The 23,647-nt window shown below is 25.2% G+C and overlaps 2 protein-coding genes across 2 annotated transcripts; one reads left to right on the top strand and one right to left on the bottom strand.

The window, feature by feature from the left end:
- The first annotated feature begins 711 nt into the window (after positions 1-711).
- Positions 712-7,346, top strand: LOC145839551 (large ribosomal subunit protein eL31-like). The gene is made up of 4 exons (XM_082947156.1): positions 712-742; positions 3,109-3,200; positions 4,410-4,535; positions 7,157-7,346. Exons 2-4 carry the CDS (start codon positions 3,109-3,111, stop codon positions 7,302-7,304), a joined length of 366 nt encoding a protein of 121 aa, XP_082803282.1. The 5' UTR covers positions 712-742; the 3' UTR covers positions 7,305-7,346.
- A 12,981-nt stretch (positions 7,347-20,327) lies between these two features.
- On the bottom strand, positions 20,328-22,302 carry LOC145838083 (cysteine-rich protein 1-like). The gene is made up of 4 exons (XM_082945620.1): positions 22,211-22,302; positions 21,660-21,754; positions 20,830-20,887; positions 20,328-20,427 (listed from the first exon to the last, which is right to left on the bottom strand). Exons 1-4 carry the CDS (start codon positions 22,251-22,253, stop codon positions 20,387-20,389), a joined length of 237 nt encoding a protein of 78 aa, XP_082801746.1. The 5' UTR covers positions 22,254-22,302; the 3' UTR covers positions 20,328-20,386.
- Between the last annotated feature and the right edge of the window lie 1,345 nt (positions 22,303-23,647).

The raw sequence follows: 23,647 nt of genomic DNA, 5'->3' as shown, positions 1-23,647 counted from the left end.
GCATCATAAAGTTATTTTTTTTAATTTTTAAATTTTCATTAGCTTTAGCGGCTAAAGTATTTAAAAATAAAATAGTAAAACCTAACAGACAAATATTAAAGGTTAATAAAATGAAAAAAATAAAACCTTATAAGTTAAGTTAGTGACTAGTTTAAATTGAAACTATTTTATTAGTTTTTATATTAGAGGTTAACTTTTAAGTTTGAAGACTCTTCAGCAAAGTAATGTGACATATTGAGTTTTTTAATAAAAAAACGAGCTGTAGCAATAGCAATTTTAAGTTAAACTTTTAAGCAACGCTGCTATGTTTTCATGGCTCATAGCCACACAACTACTCAAGCATAAAATTATATTTAAAAAAATCAATCATATGTTCAGTGTTAAAAATTATTTTTTAATGGATCTCTGGCAACTCTGCTTTTAAGTAATTTTATTTACTTCTCAGAATTTTAACAATTAAAGCTATCAGTTCTAGTAAAGAAATAAGATTTTTTTTTAAAGTGAGTTATTTTGTTACTAAATTTATCGTTGTAGAAGTATTTATTGATTTTAATATAAAATTGTCCTTTATTATTTTCTTAACAAACATGAAAACTAGGGGAGTTTTGTTCAAAAGCTTAGCTTGCTTTCAAAATGTCCCTGGGTATTAAAATAAAAAAATCAAAAAAGTCCAAGATTTCTTTCAAGTAATATTTACTAATCATTCTGCTACCATTTCTTTCTTTAAATTGAAATCAACAAAGTGAGTGTATTTAATATTTAACTTTATATACAGTAAAGATACAGTAAGTAATCTTGGATAGCTTGTTTTTTATAAAGTTTATTTTTAAATTTATAGTTTTTACATTTTCAGTAAGAATTAAACCATAATTTTATGATAAAGTTTTGTTAAAAATAGAAAATAATTAAATATGTTTATTAAGTTTAAAGTAAACAATATTCTGAAAAAAATTCCAATTCAATGTAATTATTTATTTATTTTATTTGTAAAATAATTATTTCTTAATTTTATTTTTTCCTTATGATAAAGCTCCTTTCTTGTTAATCATATGCTTTTAGTGATGATATATTTTCATTAATATTATTGTGAGTGCGATGCACCTCTCTAAGTAATTGTCACAGCTTTTGTCTATTGTTATGTATTTTATGTACAATAATTTTGTAACAGCAAGCAGTTTGGTTATAAACTAAATTATCAGATATGAGTTTTGAACCATGCCACATTTGCATTCTGTCACACTTGAAATATAATATTATTAGTAAATCATAAGACAAGCCATCAATATATCTTTGGTTATTGTATCCCACACATGTTCAGTGTAAGGAAAATTCAGTGGAAATTGCTCATTGCTACAATCACATTAACTTTTAATTGTCAACAAATGTTCACTAAAACCACATGTACTAACAATTACTTAAAAACTGTGGTTTTAAACTATAAAAATAAGAATTTTTTAATATTTGAAATAACTTGAATGAGTTTTCTCCATTAACATTTTATAAACAGTAATGTCTTAAGTATACATGGCGGCCATAGGTTTCAATTCAATTACCAACAAAATTCATAGGATTCAAAGCTGTCATTAGGACCACCACTTCATTAGGAATGATGCCAACAGTAATCTTTTAAAATAGCAAGTATTAAATTGAGGAAATCTTAGTAATGAAGAAATATGTTAAATTTAAATGTTTATTTAAGTTGTCAGACACTGTATGGTAATAGTTTCCTGCATCAGGTCATATGCATATTGGATGTAGTTAGTTGGTTTTAGAAGCACAGACAATTGAAATAAATATAACAATTTTAGACAGTATGCGTTTTAAAAAACATACTAAATTACCACAACATGCTTACAACAAATTATAACCCTCTAGTACAATACAGAGTTGCCACTTTTACCTGGAAACCTGGAAAAACCTGGAATTTGACAGTTTTGGCAACAAATAAAACTGGAAAATCTGGAATTTTGACAATTTACACATATTTTGTAGTAAATTTCCATTGAACTCAAAAAGTCATCGTAGAAATAAAAATCTTTTGTCGTCATCCAAAGTTTTTTTATTTACAAACATATTTAAAGTAGATTTACAGTATCTTTTCAATGTTTTTTTACTAATTAACACAGTTTCTTACTTAAACGTTACTTTAAACTATAAATAGACCTAAAAATATGTACTTTTAAAAACTTGGAAAATATTCTAAAAATGTGTGGCAACCCTGTATAATATGTTCACTTTGTATAGAACAGTAAGAAGATTTTATGTCAATGAAGTTGAATTTTTTTGCTTTTAGTTTGTTTTTTGGTATTTAGGTAATTACAGTCTAACTGCTTCCAAAACTATTTGTTTCAGATAAATTATAACAGAAAATCTTATTTTAAGAAACTGCTATTTCTTGTACTGATAAATAATTTAAAAAATATCATTTCATAGTTATAAATAAAGTTATGCTTACATTAAAAACTAATAATTAATTATAAAACAATAACAACTGAATGGTTGTTAACAAAAATTTATTAGAAATATTGTAGATTTATTGTGTTGAACAGTTTTAATTAAGAATAGATGGTTGCCACTTAACCTGGAATCCTGGAAAAACCTGGAATTTGAGAAATTTTGAAAAAAACCTAGAAAAACCTGGAATTTTTTATTAAATTTAACATTTAAAGTAGTAAAATTTTGATTTGAGACAAAAATCTATTATATAAATTAGATTTTTTGTCATCATCAAAAATTATTTTATTTAAAAACACATTTAAAGGAACTTTACAGTATGTTTTTAATGTTTTTTTACTATTTAACACATTTTCTTATATTAAAATTAATTTAAAAATAAAAAAGACCCAAAAGTACCTGGAGGAAATTTGAAAAACCTGGAAAAAATTTGGAAAAAAAGAAGTGGCAACCCTGAGTATAACTTTAAAATAATATCACTTTAATTCATCAAAACTTGAAACACACTAAAGTGGTTTACCAAATTGAAAAACAAATAAATAATTTATATTTGTTTTGATAATCTAAATAGCACTTTGTCACAATAAAATTGTCATAATTAAGTTATATTTTAATATTCTTAGTAATAATAAATAATATCTATTATTGACTCAGATGGCCAAAGAAAAGCGCGGAGGTCTCAAGGCCATGAAAGATGTGGTCACCCGTGAGTACACCATCAACATGCACAAGCGTGTCTTTGGAATGTAAGTTTTAAGATTTTAAAAGTAAAAACTTTTTGATGAATTTTGAATAATTAAAATTTGTACACTTTGAATTCAAATTCTTGAAACTGTTTTTAAAAAAATTAAAACATATCAGGAGATAAGTGAAATTTTTAAAACAATTTAATTATACTATCCATTTCTATGTTATAAAACCTCAATTTTTACTTAATAAGAATTCATTAAACATATTTTTCATCCACTATTTTTTATTTTCTATTTTTTTATTTGAACAAAATATTCTTGCACTTACAGTGCTTTTTTTTACAATAATTAGCTTAAAAAATTTCATTATTAGTAAAAACCTGAACTAAATTTTACCTCATAACAATTTTATAACAACTTTTTATATAAAAAAAAAATTAATCAAGTGCAACTCATTTTATGTTAAAATTAAAACTTTGACTAAATGTACATGCTTGTAGTAAATTAAAGTGTTAATGAGTAATCTCATGTAATTATTGAGATAAATTTATTTCAAAAATTTGAGAAAAGGGAATAAATGCAATCTAGTTCTAATTGAAAGCTTTTTGAATAATGAGGTTTCCACAAAATATAAGGAATATTTCAGTATTATAGAGAATTTTTAAAGTAGTTTCTATATTTCAGTCAATAAAAAGTCTGATTCAATTTAAAATAATTTTTATTATCTCAGGCTAGATTTGAAAACTTTGAAGTCTATTTATTAGCTAAAGAATTGCTGATGTTTTTTCTGTTTTGAATTCATTAGTATTCAAGTTAAATTAATTGTATTTTTTCCAATTTTTAATTTTTTTTAAATTTCCTGTTAGCAAAAGCTGTTATGATCTTACACAGGCAGGTTTTTTTTTAGCTAAGAGTGGCAATCCTGTAGTATGGTTTTATCAAAAGAAGTTTTGTAAATAAGAATGTTTTTAGTAGCACAACTTCTAGTCATATTTATTACTTAGTTTTATTGTACCTTAATTTTGTTTGTTTAAAATCTAATCATTTAACCAAAATAAAGATTTGAGAATTGAAATTTGTTGTAAACATTAATTGTTCTATACTAAAATAATTCATTCATGGATGCCCAAAATGTTCAAAAGTTTTTAGTCTTGGTTTTTAAAAGTAGTTACAAAAAATTTAATTATTCTGTTACTAAAAGCCAATGCATCAATTTATTTTTTATATAAAATTTTTTGATAGTATTTTACATGTATGTTTTTGCAGGGGTTTCAAAAAACGTGCCCCACGTGCAGTAAAAGAGATCAAAAAATTCGCCACCAAAATGATGGGAACCGAAGATGTCAGAGTCGACACCAGACTGAACAAGGCTATCTGGAGCCAGGGAATCAGGTAAGAAATTTGTTCAAGAACTATGTTTCTATGAACACCTATAAATATTTAAGGATTGTTTTTATTGGTTGAAGTATGTAAATTCTACCTTTTTAAAAGTTGTAAGTTATTTCTGTATTTACAAGTATTTTATTAAAATTTAAATCAGCTTCAATTTTCTTTTATAGTGTTTGTGAAGCCTTTAACAAGTCAATTTTTTTACAAAATTTAAGATAACTTTATTATTCAATGGCATTTGAATAGTTTTTTTTGAATTTTAGTCTTGAGAAATTTGAGCAACTAATAAACTACTTTTTATTAACAAATGTTTGTAATTTTTTTCTGTGTTACTTCATTGGTGAGATAATAAACAATTCTTAGGTATTCATATTTAATTTTTTTAATCAAAATTAGAAAATAGTACCTCTAGTAAGCTACCAGGAAATAAGTTGGGTATGTAAAAGGGCCCTTCTCAGGGGTACAATTTGCAAGAAATGAAAAACTTACACTGGATATACTGAGTTGTAATAAGTGGTCAATTAGAGAGCAATTATTTAAATATTTTTGAAAAAGCATGAATAAAAATAAGTATGGGAAACCCTTCTAGATTTTGATTAACCTTTTATGTAGGTTTATGTAAGTATAATTTGTTGTAAATTTAATATATTAGGAGTTGAATCTTATTTTTTATCATTTTGGCTATGTAACAGAATAAAATAGTTATGAAAATAGGTCATTTAGTATTAAGTATTGAATGGGTTGAAATAAAATCAAAAAATTGCATATAGGTATAAGATCTATTTTTGTGGTATTACACAATGTAATAATTTACGATTAAAAAGTTCATATAAGAAAAGACTCAGTTATCAAACATTAGTATGGACTTAATCTAAGTTTCAAAGAATCTTATGCACTGGCAAACACAGATTTATCTCAAAATCTATTAAATCAGCCAGTAAGTAATATTTTTATTAGTTGCTAATAAATTTTGCTACAGAATGTTTATACACAGTTTATGATTTATTTTATTACTTTTTTTCTTAATTTATAATTATTTATCTCACTTCTAAATGAATCTTAGATTTAATAACTAAGAATTTATTTCACTCAAACTCACATTCAAGTTAAAAATTTTCAATATTTCTATAAACAATTTGTTCTTTTGCTGTTGTTTAATAATATGTTTTTGTACTTAAAAAGTGTTGCCAAAAAAACTGGAATCCTGGAAAAATCTGTATATAAAAAATTTAAGCCAACAAAACCTGAAATTTTAGAAAACTTCAGAAAAAAAACAAAGCTTGAACTAAAATCACTACAAAACTTGGAAAAACTCAGAATTTTATACAACTCATACATTTTCAGTACTAAAATTTCCATTTCACACAAAAAATCTGTCTATAGATAAAGTTTTTTTGTCATCATCAGCATTTTTTGTTATTAGAAAACACATTAAAAAAGCTTGAAAGATTTCTTTATAGTGAGGTTATACTATTTAACACAGTTTTTACCTTTATCTTAATTTCATATTAAAAATAGACCCTAAAACGTGTAATTTTGAAAATATTGAGAACACTTTTCAAAAACATTAGGCAACCCTGACTTCAGTAAATTAAATATTTCTACAAATATTAAATTTTTAATAAGCATGAACTTAGCAATGAATGTTGTTATGTGTAAGGTTATACTACACATTTTGTTCTTTTTTTGATTACATTTTCATATATTTTTAAGTATTACTTGAAATTAATTTAACAAGTGTTAATTTTTATTGTATAAGTAGTAAAAATTTGTTATGTACTATGCTGATTGTATTAGCATCGAAGAATGTTAAATAAATTTTCATAGGTCGAATAAAAATATTAACAAAATTTTGTCTTGTCTCTTCAATCCACTTGTCAAATTTATTTTTATTTTTTTTTACCAAGTGTTCTTAAATTTCATTAACTATTCATGTTTTATTAGCCACTATTTAAACTTTTACTGCTAATTATCAACTCAGGGAGTGTGATATAGGAACTAGTCCGTTCTTCCACCTTTCTTTTGATAGAATTCTTTATATTTAATCATAGCCTTGAAAAATGATTTTGTAAAAATTTCAATCATCAATATTGGATGTTTCATCTAACTCAGAGTTTTAAAACTATTTAATATAACGCACCCTTTGAAGAATTTAAAAAGGTAGGCCCCCTCCAGCTAAATTATTCAGTAAAATCTTATCGCTTAAGATTTTGTTTTCCCTCCAACTAAATTTTTCAATTATTTAACTCTTTATGATTAAAAGTTTTGTTCTCATCTCTCATCAACTCCTGAACATTAGTGTAACTTTCAAACCTTCGTTTATAAACGTCACATTCCCTTTGGGGTCATAGGGTCAACTGTGGAACCCTTGATCTAATTATAAAATTTAGTGTTTATGAGTTAAACTCATTATTGGCTTTTAATTTGTTTCTAACCACTCTTGTATAAATCTTTTTACTATTGACCTAATTACAATTGATTATATTTTTTATGAATTCCACTACTTATTGTCTTTAACTTAAATAATTAGCTTTAACTCAAAAATCTTTCTAATCACTATTAATTTATTCACTATTTATAAATGAGTTACCCAGCAATTTAACCCAAATATTTTCCCCAAACAGGAACGTGCCATACAGATTCCGCATCAGGTTGTCAAGGAAACGCAATGAGGACGAGGACAGCGCCAACAAGTTGTACACCCTCGTCACCTACGTCCCGTGCGCCAACTTCAAAGGTCTCTCCACCGTCAACGTTGATGCTGACGAATAGTTTCTAGAAAATTTCTCATAATAAAAATTAGAAAATTTCTCACGCTTGTCTCTTAGTTATTAGTTAAACTTAGTATTATTATATTCTCTACTTTAACCGTTTTCAATATTTTCACTTACATTTAAGTTGCTACCTTAAATTTAATTGGATAAGTTGTTAAATGTTAAGATAAAATTAGTCTAATACTATACCCTGATTAATTTTAATTAAAAAAATCACCTTAAGATAAATTCCTTCCAAGCTTAAAATTAAAAGTTGTTTTAAACTAGCTAACTAATGTAAGGTATTACAATTCTTTTGTGTCCTTAAATTTTTTAAAGCTTTACTTATTGATAATGATACCATTACAAGATAAGTTTGATTAAAAATGCCACATTTCTCCAGTTGAAGCCTAGTATAATTTTAAACAGTTGCCAGTTGAATTAGGGTCAAGTTTGTCTTTTAAAGTTCCAGACTAAGTGAAATTTGTACAAAAAGTTAAGATTAAGAATAGCTGATATAACCAAGAGTTAAATTTTTTAGATTAAAAAGATTAAGACAGATAATCAAATACAGTTGTTTTCATCGGAAAAACAAGATTTAAAACCATCAGATAAGTTTTAATTTTGGTTAGCAAAATATTCAATATAATAACATTGTTTATCACAACAATTGCTTAATAGAAAAGAAATTTTCTCCAAGCTTTCTTATTAGTTAAACACCAAATTTGATCATAAGCTTTCAAACTCTAGTTTCGATCGGTAGAGCTAAAATGCTTATTTTTTAATTAAAACTATAACAGCATTGTTTATAATAAGGATGATGTAAATTCTTAAGTTCAAGTTAAGAGTTCCTAAAGGTTAGGTCATATGGAGTTAGTGAAGATGTAATAAGTAAGTTAGTCAATTGTTTTAAAATCTTTAGAATAACCTGATGTCTTGTTAATCAAGGAAATTATAAAAGCTTGAAGCAACAAACTTGAAAATATTTTTTATAATGCTAGTGTAGTACCTTTACTGAGTATCCAACTAATAGTATTTAAATACACACATTGCTAATTAATCTTGTAAACTCAAGTTTTCTGATAAAAATGCTGTTGACCGTAACACAGTTCTGAGAGCATAAGGATTTCTTAATTCCTAAACTTTTTGCTATACCCATCAGTTACGTTCATATTTATTATTAATCGTATATTTTAGATTGCAGTTTGTTCGTTAAAGAGACTATATGTACTATAACATTTTTAATGTTTTAAGTAAGGTGAACGACGTGTCGGCAGCCTTCTATTAGTGCAATTTTTCTAGATAACATTGCTCACGGGCTGCACTTTATAATAATTGTTTTCGCGGGTCGAAATATTTTTAAAATACTAGTAAGATTTAGCAAAAAAAAATTATATTTAGAACCAAAAGTGGGATGAAATAAGCATTAGTAGAGTAAGAATAATTAGCAACCAGGGTTGCCACTCGGTCAGGGAAAATTTAGAAATACTACAAAAGTCAGGTAAAAATGGGGGGTTTTAAAAAAAGTCAGGAAATTTTACAAAATTTAAAAAAAAATCAGATTTAGTCAGTTAAAATTTACAAAATTCCTTGTTTTCAAAAGCCTTCAAATTAAAAAAAATGATTAAAAGTCCTTTAAAGTCAGAAAAAAAAAATCCAAAATTTTCCTGGAAATTTACGAAAATATTTAATTTAAATTCCAATGGCTTCACTTGGTAAAAATTAGTAAAATATCCCTTATAAAACATCAAAAATTTTCTATTAACATATTGAACAAGTACCCTACTTGAACAAGTAGATTTTGTAAGCTTTTTAGTATTGATGATCTGTAGCAAGGACACTTCCTTAGTGAAACTGTGATATATACACAAAAATTGTAAAAGTTTCTTATATGTTTATCTAGATACATTTATGCTAGGAAATGCTAAAAAATTGTGTCTTTTTTCAGACAAGCTGTGTTTATAAGGTGATAATACAAGTATTTTGCTGATAGAGCTGTTTATTACAAACATGACTCATACACAGATGGCTTAAGTGATGTTCTGGAAGTTTTATAGAATTCAGCTAAAAACTGTTTTTTTAACCTGTATTAAAATTAGATTGAAAGCTTTATATAGTTTCAAGTGTTAGATTATGTATTTTAGAATAAGTTTAATTTAAGAATATGATTTAGATAAGTCAGGAAAATTTTGGTAAAAAGTCATAAAATTTTTCTCAGCTTGATCAGTGGCAACCATGAGCAACCACTAAATATAAGTTTTATTACAAATTTTTAATATTTTTTTTTTAATATATAAATATTCTGAGCAGAAAAAAAGCTTCGCGGGACGAAGATTTTGAATTTGAGGGCCGCAGCTTGCCGACCCTTAGTACATAATTACAGTTCGGGCTAAATAAGGATCGGATTAAGTTTTACTTTATTCGAAGACTTTTAGTAAAGTAGCCATGTAAGAATAAAACACATATTAAGGGGCTATTGTTTGAAAAAGAAAGTTAAATAGGAAAAGTTTTTATATTTATAAACATAATTCTGTTTATGAATGAAGTTAATCATTTTACTGAGTTTTTTTTTGTTTTAGCGGCTGAGCTTCGGCAAGTCTTAAAGATTAATTTCTATTTATAATTGTTTTTACATTAAGTGCTGCACTTTAAAAACGTGGTGTATAATAAAGCTTCTAGTGTATATTCTTTTCTCTTATTGCTTACAAATGGTAGATTATACTAAAAGTAATGAATAGTGTGTATTAGGTAAGGTACCGGTCAGATCTAGTTTGTCGTAAAGTTTGTTCCGCGTTGTTTAAAAGAAAATCATTTGCATTCAAAGTTCATTTGCATTCAAAGTTGATACTAGTTGACATAATTGTTGTGGATTTTTAAAAACTTTTTCAAGTTAGTTTTTCTACACCTACCAACAGAAATAGTAACTTCACGACGTTTGTGTTGCAAAACTGAACAACTTTGTAACTATTATATTTGTATTTAATTCTACTCTCTAGTATAAGGCAAAAAAAAGTTGCAATTAAAAGATTTTAAAACTTATCTTAAACACGTTTTTTAATTTGTAAACTTTAAAAACCATATACTGTTTTAAAAGATACCAATAATTGTCATATTTTTTTCCACTTTAACAAAACAACTTAAATGCTGTTAGTTATAAAAACAACTTTTAATAAAAAGCCAAGTCTATAAACGCTATAAATCTTTGATCGAAATATATAAAAAATACTCAGATGCTATTGTTAAATGTTTTAATATATTTTCACTGCATATCATCAGAAACATTATTGAAGAATAACAAGGTTTAAAACAAAGTATTTACTAAAAACTACAAACGAATACCTTAATGCTAATTAGTCATTACTGAGATTAACAAAATGAAAGAGAGTTCAATGCTCTTTTAAATGGATTGAAACTTTGCATTCCTCAAAAAAACTTAACAAAGTGCTTACATATCTGGGTTTCGAAAACTTTTTAAAGATGCATTTCAAAGAGCTTGTGGGCATAAACCAATTTAAGAATTTCAAGCAAATCTTGTTGTTCATAATTACGCTAATACAAAACATGAGAAAAAATTTATGGTAAACACAAGTGAAATGTCAGTTGTCATTAAGGATATCAAAAAAAAATTGTTTTTTAAAACCAGATAAAGGCTCGGGTAAATTGCTAGTTTGGACAAAACGGACTACTTGAGTAAGATGAATGAGATCGTAGACAATAAATCTAAATTTATTACCAACTAGTTATTTGAACAACTCAAATAAAGTACAAAAATATAAAATTGATTTACTTAAAGGATTGGTATCTAATAAAGAGGTTAGTCAACTAATTTCCAATGAAATTTAACTACAATAAGACCAAGAATGTATGGCCTACCAAAGTCGCATTAATCAAAAGTTCCTCCAAGACCTATTTTGTAAATAACAAAGTCTCCCCACCACAAACTAGCTAGACTTCTAGAACTATTGCTTGAACCAGTGCTGCACCATTATTAACAGTTCCAAGTAAAATATTCTTTTGATGTATAACGGATAAGAAGAAAAAGTTCAAATGATACTTCTTACTGATGTAAGAAAACTTTTACAAATGCTTATTTAGACGAGGTAATAAAAGTTTGTGTGGATAAATTGTATGAATTAGAGAAGCCGACTATTAAGAAAAATAGTTTTATAAAATTGTTGAAATCAGCTACAAGCGATGTCCAACTTATAGTCAAACAGACGGTGTAGCCATGGGTTTTCCTCTTGGGCCTACTTTGGCGAACATATTCATTGGATATCTGAAATCCAATGTTGTTGAGAACTTGTCTACACAAGTATTTTACATTAGACATATGGAGGATGGTTTGGTTATTTTTCAAACAGAGAAGAAAATTTTATTTGGCAAGCTGAACTCCTTGCATATAAAATTTCTTATACCCAGGAAAGAGAACAAGATAATCAAGTTCCTTTTTTGGATATACTTAGCACTAGGGGTACAAAAAAATTTCTCACTAGTTTCTACAGAAAACCATTATCCTCCTAGCAATACTTACATTATCAGTCATTGTATACTAAAAAACGAAAAATTAACTTAATTAACACGTTATACCGTCTAAATTTTATGATTTTTTCTCCTGAGTTACTTCATTCTGAAATAGAGAAAATTATAGAGATTTTTGTAAAAAATAATTATTTATTGGAATTTATTAACAGAGTTATAAAGTTACATGATGAAAATTTGTAACTGAAATGAAATGAAAAACTTGAAATGAAGAACCTAAGTTTCCTGCAGTTCTTAAATTACCATATTTGGGTAAAGTATCACAGTTATTTGAGAAGAAAGTATAAGATCTCACACAACCAACTTACAATCAGATAAACCCAGAGTAGTATTTGTTTCAAACCCAGTTGTAAGATAAGAGCTCAAGGACCCAATACCCTACCTAGACAAAAGTTGTGTCGTATATAGTTTTAATTTCCTCTGTGAAAGAAGTTATTATTGTCCGACTTCTAGGTATCTTAAAACATAAGCTAAAGAACATTTACCAAATGTGTACTAAATTTCATGAAAGAAAAGACTAAAATAAAGACAAAAGCATTACTAATGCTGCAAAAATACAATCGGTAGCGGAATTAATTTTTAATTAAAAATACATATTGTGTAAATAACTATATGCTTTCAAGATTTAGAATTGTTACCCATTGCAATAATGTAATTGACCTATGTAACAAACCGGATCAATGTAAACAAAAAAAAATTGATTATAGAGTGCCTTCATTTGTTTAATTAACTGACCATTTTGTTTTGTTGTATTTTAGTTAGTTTAATAACTGTTTTTGCGTTGATTCTTTTTCTACTTTGTTAATCTTATTATTGACTAATTAGCATTAAGATATTCTTTTGTTATTTTTAGTGAACAATTTGTTTTAAACCTTGTTATTCTGCAGTAACGTTTTTGATGATATGCAGTGAAAATATATTAAAACGTTTAAATTGCATCTGAGTAATTTTTATATATTTCTGTTAAATTACAACAGACTGATGTTTGTGTTATTATAAACTTATCACACGTTTTACTTAAATGATTAATAGTTTTGTTTAAAAAGTTTTTCTCGTATTTAATACATTAGTTTTAATGATTTAAAAAATATTCAAGTTAATCTTTATACAAAACGAAATCAGTCTTGATTCAAAACACTACTTGACGAATCTTTATTAGTAGATAACTTGATTCTGCATATTTAGATTATAGCCAGTAAAAATATAGCTTACTATACATTGTTACTATTAAAGATTTTGAAAGTTGGTTAAATAGTGCATGCTTAACAATTTTGTATGAACGCACAATAATTTTTCAAGTTATAGGACTGAAAACAAAATTGTGATTTTTGATGCATACTAATAAGATGAAAAGTAATAGTATCAAAAGACCAAACATTTAATTTTGATTTATATATTAAAAAACTAAATAAAATAGGTCGAAAATCTTTAATTACCCTTTTTGTTGCCTCAATTTAAAGTTTACTACAGAAAAAAATTAGCTTAACATTCATTTAGAGTTTCTGAAACTCTGATAAAAACATTTAAAATATTTTTTTGTTCACTAAAAGAAAAAGTAAAAACTTTGTATCTCTTGACTGAGTGCTTTACAAAGATATCTATTATCTTGTTTTATTAATATCAACTTTTATAATACTGTTTAATGCTCTTTAATTAATGTAAATTTTAAAGTTAAGCAGTATTAACGAACATAATTTTACAAAAGGTCTCTTCAATAAAGCTTCTAAAAACTTGAGTTCACCGTACGACTCTCGATATCTTTTAATTTTTACATACTTGTCTTTAATATTTAAGAAATCAGTTAATAAAAAGTTTTAATTTAGTGTTAGAAACTATGTTTCCCAATTAAAAACAAAAATTATATAGTGTGAGTTTTTATGCTTCGGTCAACTTTACTATAAACAATTACTTGCAACATGCAATTTTTTATTGACAATGACAACTTTAAAAAACAATTTCATTTCAAAACAGCTTGTAAGCTGAAATTGATGTCAAAAGATTTTTTCATTACTTATATAGCTTTGTGTCTTTCCTTTGAATATCAATTAGTCATATATAATATTTAATAATAATAAAAATAATAATAATAACAATATATAATATAAACCGTTTAATTAGTTTTTAAACAATGCTGTTTTTTTTTAAGATAAAACGTAACTAAAATTAAGAACAGTTTTTTCAAAAAACTAAAGTTTTACTTTTAAAAGCAAATTACACAAAGTATTCTTATTAGTATTTAATGATTGCCACAAGAAAATTATTGTAAAACCAAAAAGTTTATAAACCTCTAAATTTTTATTTTAGTGTAACAAATCATATATTAACAAACTTAATTTTTAGCTGTATTAGAACCTAAATAAAAAGTTAATTAATACTTTATGGTTTATTAAATCCTAAAAATAACTTTTCAAAACTATATATTGTTGGTCACAAGTAAGAACATGGTATAAGTACTTTTAAACATTTCCAGTTTTTATTATGTTTTAATACTTTTTATTTTTTCAATAGTAATTATTTTGAATAAACAAATTTTTAACTCACAAAAGCATAGTTTTGTGCTATTTGCCGTAAATGTTGAATATACTACTTTTTCGTTAACTATTTAATAATAAAACTTTAAAGTAATTCGTGTAAATACTCATACACTTAAGTACTTTTAAGTATTTTTTATTATTTTGAGATTTAAAAAATTGATAAAACCCACATAATTTTTTAATATTTAACTTAATTTTGTATCTGTATATTACACTGCAAACTCTAGCTTTACTTACTTTTTGTTCTTTTTTTTTTTGTAATTTCAGTCTTGAAAGTTAAACTTACGTTTTAATAAACATCAGAATTTGCAACTTGTTAGCTAATTTTTAGTTTATTATAGTTATAATTAGGTTTTAAATTTGGATATAATTATCAAATTATGTTGATATAAAAACTAAGTTTAAAACAGAAAGCAAACTTCAAATTAGCATTTTAGTGTTAAAAATAATAACTTGAAACAAATTTGTTATAGAACTTAATTTTTTTATTTCTTTGTTAAGCTAATTTAAAGATTAAATCTAGACTAGAATGTTATATAAAACTATTTTAGTGAAACAGCGCTTTAAAATTGCAAAATAGACAAAAAATTAAAGATAAAAACTAACGTCTTAAAATAAGTTAACAGTTAGTAGGTTGTTTTTTCTGTTTTTTTACGTCTATTAATGTATAACAAACAGTATTTTTGTATCTATAAATGTATTACACTTAGTTTTGTGTACCTCAAACAAAGTAAGAAAAAACTTCGACGAAGAGTTTTTATATTAGTTACAAATATATACTAGTAATTTAAAGTTTTTCTTAGAATGCTCTACGTTAAGATTGTTAAATATTTTTATCTAATGAGCAATATTTACGAACTGTAAAATGCTAGTTCTAGTACTTTTTTTGTGGGTAGAAAAAAAAACTAGTTGTAACTAACTTGTTATTTAAATGATAGTAGAAATTAAAGCTAAATTAGTTATAGCTATCAAGTTATAGCTAATTTAACATGTCTTATATTCAAACCTCCATAAGCTTTTATGCATAACAAAAGTTTATATAGTTTAGTATGCGAAAATTAAATAGAAAAGTTCAAATTAACAGATAACGGGAACAAGTTCTGAGTTTTAGTTTTGGTTAAAATCATTTTTAAAGGGTAGCAGTTGTCAAAAACGATTAAAACAGATTAACAGAGTTTTATTAAAGTTCTGCTGCATAGCATGAAGTTGTCACTTTCCTTAAACATAGCTTTATATGAAAATTATATCAAGCTTAGTATAGCTTACTAAAAATTTGTTTTCTAACTTTGCAAAAATTAATTGTTAACATTATTTTCATTCAATTATTATATATTTAAAAAAGTAGAACAAGTTTTTAGTTTCAAAAACTTTTTTACTTTATAAGTAAATAATTTTAAGAGCAAATTAGTTTTATTAAACTATTATTTTTCAAATTAAGATTCATTCGATAACCTTAACATTAATATATGAATAAATAACTGAGACATTTTTACTCATATAATTTTTAATATTATTAATCTTAGAACTGATTTGATTTTTTAGTAAGTAGAAATGGACGAAATAATGAACAATAACGAAGATTACGATTTCGATTATTACGATCCGCGCAATGCTGCTCTCAGGCGGATACAATCTGAAATAAATTGCTCCAGAGCCATGCTGAAAAGTTTGAAGATTAAAGTTAAGAAAACCAAGAGAGATGCAAGAGAAATTGACAGGTTTTGTATAAAAAAATAAATAACTTGTGTTTTTGTTTGTAAATTAATAGTAGTTAATAAATTGTTTATAAAACTAATTGTACGAAAACCGTTATAACGGTAGATATTTTATTATTTACTTTTTCTTAATTTATATATTAAATTAGTATAACAGATAAAATTTTGCTTGATTCTTTTAAGATTCTAAAATTTGCAGGTACATTGAAGAAGTCAACGCAAAACTCTCCATCAAAGCAAAGATCGCCTTCGAGAAAGTCCTCAACTGGATCGATACGAAGCGAACAGACGTCGAAGAGGAACTCCAGTTCGCCCTCGACCGCATTCTCGACAAGGGGGAATCACCCGACAGAACGAGCAGGAGGGACTTTTTCCGGAAGTGCGGTGAGAAGCTGGACAAGTTCGAGGCGGGGGTGCTGGACTTGTTGGGAGACGAGGAAGAGTGTTCGGTGTGGAACCTGAAAGAGCTGATGAAGAAACATTTTCAAGGGGAGGTGACGCTCGTTGATAGGGAGGTTGCCAAGGAGTTGCGCCACCTGGCGAGGAAGAAGAGCGCGCGCGAGGAGAAGAAGGAGGTTTTGAGGAGGAGGGCGGTGAACATGAGCAGGCTGGAGTTCATGGAGGGGAGGTTGAACAACCTGTGTCTGGAGAAGTTGCAGGAACAGCTCAACAGGGCTCAGGTTGACCCCGAAACGAGGAATTCCCCTGACTCGAGAACACGAAATTCTTCTGACTCGAGAACACGAAATTCTTCTGATTCGAGACCACGAAATTCTCGGAATTCTCCTGATTTAAGTTCACTCAGGGAAAAACTCGATAGAATTGAAGATGCTGATTCTAAAACAAGCTCAAGTAATTCCCCTAGGAGCTCTCCTGGGTCGAGATCTCGTAATTCCCCTAACTCGAGATCATCTCAAACTCCTGATTCAAGTTCTGCAAGCTCTCAAGATTCCCCTTAACTAAAACCTGGTAAACCAGTGTATAAAAGAACTTCTTCATTCAAAATCGTGTGGCTTAACTAGCTTTGTTTTCAATACTTCTACTCTTTACTAGCTGTTTAAATTTTTAAGACCTTAAAACTTATGTAAAATAACAAAAAAGCAGGCATCGTATCTTTAAAAAATATAAAATAATTTAATCTCAATTCTAGTTGGTTTGTTCTAAAACTTATATTTAATCACAAAAATAATACAACCTAAATAACTGATTGTAGCTAAGAAAGTATGTTGTTAATATATAACTATATAAATATATATCACCAAATTAGTTCTAATAGAAAAAAAAAAGCTAAATTTAACTGATTTTGAACTTTAATTATTTTTTAACCTTTGATTCTGCCTCATATAAAATGTTTAAAAATTCTTTTAAACTGTTAATACTTGTTCAAAAAAAAATAGTAAAAAAAAAATTAATAAGCCTGTTTATGATTATCGACTTTATTTTTTTGATAGAAGTAAATTTCAGAAAAATAAATGATAAGCAGATCATTACGACTTTTCAATTTATAAATTTAACATTGTAAAAATTTAAGATATTTCACTAGATTTGACACCAATATTTAGAATGAAGTAATATTATCATTATAGGTTTTAGTTTAATATCTATTTGATTACTGAACTATTAATAAGACTGTTTAAAGCATAACTTAAAAAAATTGAACTATTTGAAGTACTTATTATCATAATTTCTCATTCAAAAAGTTTAAAAAAGGTAATAGATGTTGTGTACTTTTAAACTAAATAAACGTTTTCAAAAAAAGTACATAAAATCAAACTGTTATTTTCTTATGTTGAATAAACTGATTAAACAACCAAAAACTTATTTACTTTGTAAAAGTCGGAAACCATAAAGAATTGTTACTTAACTTTCAGCAAATTTATATTGGTTTAAAATTTTGTTTTAAACCATAAGTAAAAAGCGAAGTAAGTTTTACCTCTTTAAAAGCTTCTGCATAATATACTGAATAAAAGTTTTACTAAAACCTTTTATGTTAAAAAAAACAAAACCTTGATTTGAAACTTTTCTTAATTTTATTTGAACTAGCCTTAGTTTATACCAAAACACATGCAAAATATAAGTATATAACACTTTTAAAGTATTAATTACATTTTAAACACACTGTTAAAAGATGTTAGAAAAACCCACCTCAAGCTTTTAAGCTGAAAAAAATTATTAAAAAGAATACTCCATGGTTTTTGTATTTAGAAACAAGCGTAGTAGATTTAAACCGATAGTAAAACATAAGCATTAAATAAAGTTCAGAAGTGATAATTTTTAATGTCAAACTTGAACTACAGTAAGAATATTAAGTTTTAAATATTTCAAATCTTCCCTTGGTTGTGTGTTGTTCTTAGTGATTTTTTTGTCTTTATTAATCGTTTTAAATAAAAAAACCTTTTTTATTTTACAAAAATATTTGTAGATTTTTTTGTAAAATAAATTTTTTTATTTTATTTTAAGCTTGAACTATAAAATGAACTTAAAAGTTCTTTTAAGTTTTAAATGTTTTGAAACAATGTTTAAATGCTATATCAAACTAACGAATAAAAGATAAGAGATATTTTTGTAAAGGACTTAGTCGATAGATATTTACTAAATTTAATCTAAAGGTGAATTATAGAAGTATTCAAAATATTTTTCTGAGAATTTTTAGATCATTTCTAGAGAAGTTAAGCTAAAATTTTTTTGTAGTAAACTTAAAATACAGAAGGAAAAGAGCTTCGAACTATTTTAACAAATTTATTCGTTTTTGTAACTTATTATTAACATGTTTAATGATCAAAGCTTCAACACTTTATTTATTTTATTTAGTCTCAGTGTGCCTCAACTAGTTTCATGTATAATTCGGCTGTTTAAACAATGTCTATACAACTTGTGCTTAAAATAGCTTGTATGTAAGATGATAAAAGTTAACAGGAATCATCAGTGTTTTTCTTTATTTGAAAGTATAAAGTTATGATAACTATTAAGAACTTTTAAAATAAATCATTTATATAAGTATATTTTATTCACAAGCGATTCAAAACTGTAATTTGAAGTTAAACAGGAAGTTTACCCTCTAGTATAAGATTTAAAAATACTTTTTGTTTAGTTTTAATGTTGTATTGTTAGCTAGTGAATGCTTTTAAGTAAGTCTTAAAATAAATCATTAAGTCAAACTGTTATCTCTTGCAAACTTTGATTAATTAACTAAATAAAAAAAGAAAAAAAAAACTTCGTAAAAGTCGAAACCGAGAAAAAATTAAAAATTACTTTCAGCAAATTTAAAATTTCGTTTTAAGCAGTAGATAAAAAGCGAAGTATTTAGTGTATAAGGTTTTAATAATTCTTTAAAAAATTGTAATTTTCCTCTCTTTAAAAGCTTTTGCATAATATGCGGAATAGAATATATTTTACTGAAAACTTTTTTGTTGATAACAAACAAAACCATGATTTAAAGCTTTTCTGAATATTATATGAACAATGTCTTGTTTTATACAAAAACACATGCAAAAAATATTTTACTTCTAAATTATATACTACATTTTGAATAAATCGTTTGAAGAGAAAAAAAAACCTAAATCTTTTAAGCTGACAAAAACCTCATTAAAATGTAATGAATATTCTGGTTTTTGTAGTTTAAAACAAGCGTAGCAGATTTAAAACGGTAAGAAATAGTATTTCAAGTTAATTACAGTTGTATTTGTGTTTCAATACTAAAACGAGTTATAAATTAAAAAAGTGTCTTAATCACGTTTAAAACTGCTTATATTAGTTTATTGAACGACAAAAAGTAAGCGCTCAAAAAAATTTGGTCCAAAGACCTAGTGTACGATAAAACCTATTGTTATCGAGTCGTACTACAAGCCATAACTTATCGCCCATAAGTATTAAAAAAATTATGTTGTTTTAAATTTATAAACTACTAATATAAATTTAGCATATATATAAAATTGCGAAACATTTGATAATTTAAATTACTGTTATTAATTTGGTTGCATACAAGTTTGGTAATTTATTTCAGATTTTGATCAGAAGTTATAGAGACATTATTTCTTTTTCATCATTAAAAATAGTAAAAACTTGGATAAAAATAAAACTTTATAATAAAAATAAGTTTACATTTAAGTATTGCTTACTGAATATTAAATACAAGTGTAAAAATATATTTTAAATTATTTAATGGTAATTAAATAATAGATTTAAGATAAAGTATAGAATAAATAAATTTCTCTATTTCTTGTTAATTACACTAAAATATAAAAACAAACAACATTAAACGAATTGAAGTTTATTCATTTAAAGCAAACACTAAAACACGATTAAAAAAAAATTTAATTATAAGTGTGACTTTCAGTACCTCCACGGCCAAAACCTAAAATAAATATAAAATGAAATGTTACAAAAGTTAAAAAAAAACTGTTTCAAAATATTTTAATGAGAAAAAATAAAATCAGAAAATTTTATTAAAAAAAAAATAATACAATTAGTTTTCTAATTTCTCAGTTTTCCTATATAGACTACAAACATGAACTATAACTCTTTTTTTTTGCTGTGTCAAAAGTAATAACACAGAATTTATAAAAGGTTGTATGAAGAAAAGTATACATTTCAAACTATTTCAGATTATACTGTCTGCAAAACCGTAAACTAACAGTAGTTTTTTCATTAAAATCAAACACGTTTATTTAAAAACTGATAATGATATTGAAAAATTTTTAAAAATAATTTGTATTTTATTTTAAAGAATGAACTAATAACTAAAAAAAAAACAAACCTTTTGGTCCAAATAAATGTGAGTAGCATGGAATATTGCAGTATGGTTTTGCATCATGCTAAAATAATAAAATATTTAAGTCTGATGTTCTAAAATTAGAATAAATTGTTTATGATATATAGATTTACTAAGGATGCAAACTTTCAAATTGTTATTAAAGTTTAGTTTTTGAACTAAACTAAATTAAAGTTAAGTAAGATAAAATCGTTTAGTGTTCACCATATAAACTAGTTTTTAAAGTTAGTTTTGAGTAATTGTATTTTAATATTTTATCAATACGAAAAAGTGCTATAATGTTTAAAAACCAGTTGCTCAAGTTAATTTAAAACACTGCTGTAAGTATAACACAATACTATTATTAATTTTAATCATTGATTGCAAAGCTGTGTAAATATAATTTAATTTAAAAGTTGAAAAATTGACTTTAATTGTTATAACATGATTGAAAATGAACTTGTCTAATTATATTACCAACAATTCTAAGTATGACCACAATATATACAGATAAGATAAAACATATACAAGCTAATAATCAATCTTTAAACTTCTATACTTATTATATCAGAGATTAACTGAATATCAAGTTTAAGTTGAATGGAATTAAAAGTTTTAGAAAACATTACTGAAATTAAACTTTATTGAAACAAGCTAATAAAATAACTTTCATTGAATCTAATTCATAGTTAGAAACTTTTATTTCAACTAGAAGTAAACCAGTAAATTTTTGAAGTTTTTGAACGCAAAGCTTGCAAATACAGCTTATATTAAAAAAGTAATTCTAACAATAAATTTATGTATTAAATTTATTTTAAAACTTTATTTAAATTTACCTCAGAGTGTTTTCCAGGAGTAAGAGTTTTGTTACATTTGGCACATTTCAAACACCATTTATGCCAAATCTTCTTGATTGAGTTTATTTTTTCAGCTAAAAATAAAATAATATTTACTAAAAAGTTATATTAAGTAAAACAAATGTTGTTTGCACACCAAATTTTTAACCATTATTATTATTATTGTGAGTTTATTTATTCAACTGCTGATTGCTTTGTTTATTTTGAACTTTTAATTTATCAACTTTATTAAAGTAGTAAAGAAAACACATAATGAAATTTTATAGTTTATAATAAACAGTCTATTTCTAAAGTTATTTTAGCCTACAACAGAATAAATAACAAGTTTTCTTAATCAAGAAAACTTTCATAAAATTATAAAATACTATTAACTTTTTTTTATCAAAAAAAATTAAAAAAAAGGTAATCAAAGTACAAAAAATACTTTTAATTGTTTCTATTTAAAATTTTACAACAGCTTATTTGTACAAAAACTTGTAAAAGTAAATTTATAATTAATTTAAAAACCTGATTAATTATATATAACTAACCAAAATAAACAGTTTTTCCGCACCCTGCGCATTTATCTACCATTTTTAATTCAATTTATTGTTTTTAAACAACTACAATCTATAAAAATTACTGCAAATATAAAAACATAAAAGTTTAAGTCTTACTGCATCATATATTTTTGTAAAGTTTTTATTATTAAAGAACTAAAGTTTTTGTAAATAAAATCTATTTATTTTTGTGGTAAAAGTTAATAATACTACTTAGCAATAAACCTTTTTAGGACTTAAGTTAGCTATAATAAATACAATAAAAAGAAAAGAAACAAGTTAGTAAAAATTTAATTTCTTTTAAGAGTAAAACAAATTTTCAGTATGTATTTAAAGATGTCTAAATGAGTTTCATTTAATTCAAATAATTTTGTACAGTGTATATTTTGCATATACTTTAAAATAAAAAAGTTATAACAAAAATAGTTAATAATAAGGTACTAAAACCTAAACTAACTAAAAAATGAACTAAAATTTTTAGCCAGTAAAACATACTGAACTAAAAATATTATATAACTGCTTAAACTTAAAAAAATATTTACTAAAAGTTTTTGTACCCGGTATATTTTGCATATACAAAACTTTAAAACAAAATGCTCTTACAAAACAAGTAAAATTTTTAAGTATATGATACTGAAACAAAATACTTTGTAAGTAATTTAAGTTTTGAACGAGCTTTTAAGCCTTAAAAAACTTTTTGTTCAGCTAATAAATCATTAATGTAAAATTAGTAGCTTTTCTTTTTTAAGAACACTTGTTTAATTTAAAATAACTTTTTCCCACTACCTATAATTTACACTAAAATTTCTAGATGCTTTAAAGATCAAACATACTAATTCTTATTTTTTGCGCTTAAATAGTTTACCATTTTTATTATTTCTTAAACTAGTTAAAGTTTATGCATAACTTTGATTAAACAAGTTATAGCTAACAAATATTTAAAAATATTTTTATTTTTCTGTTAATCAATAATTTGACAATACATTTTTAAGAAATTTAAACTGAAAAATGTTTTCTCCCAGTTAACATTTTTCTACAGCAATAAAATTGTTTTTTAAATAGCTTTTGCAAAACAGCTAAACAGCTTTTGATTATCTTTTTCTAGAACTATCAACTTATGTCACTATATAAAACTATATTATGATAACTCATTTCATCAGTATCATAAATACAACAAGTTAAGGAGAAAAAGTTGTAGCTTAATTAATTCTCAATTGTAACCATATGCTGTCTGCTATACATCAATTCTACTGAGAATTATCTTTTTGCACTTACTAATTGACTAGGACAACTACGTGTTGTATTATAACAAATTGCTACTTTTAATAACTTTCAGTGTTAGAATAATACTTGCAAAATATTTAGTTAATTTTTAAAAATAAGATAATAAAAAGTTTATGGTGTCAAAATCATAACTACTTGCTAAAA

This window comes from Thalia democratica, chromosome 6 (genome assembly GCF_965202585.1).
Source record: "Thalia democratica chromosome 6, ktThaDemo2.hap1.1, whole genome shotgun sequence".
NCBI lineage: Eukaryota > Metazoa > Chordata > Thaliacea > Salpida > Salpidae > Thalia > Thalia democratica.
The sequence above is the reverse complement of the archived record's forward strand: the minus strand, read 5'-3'. Positions and strand labels throughout refer to the sequence as shown.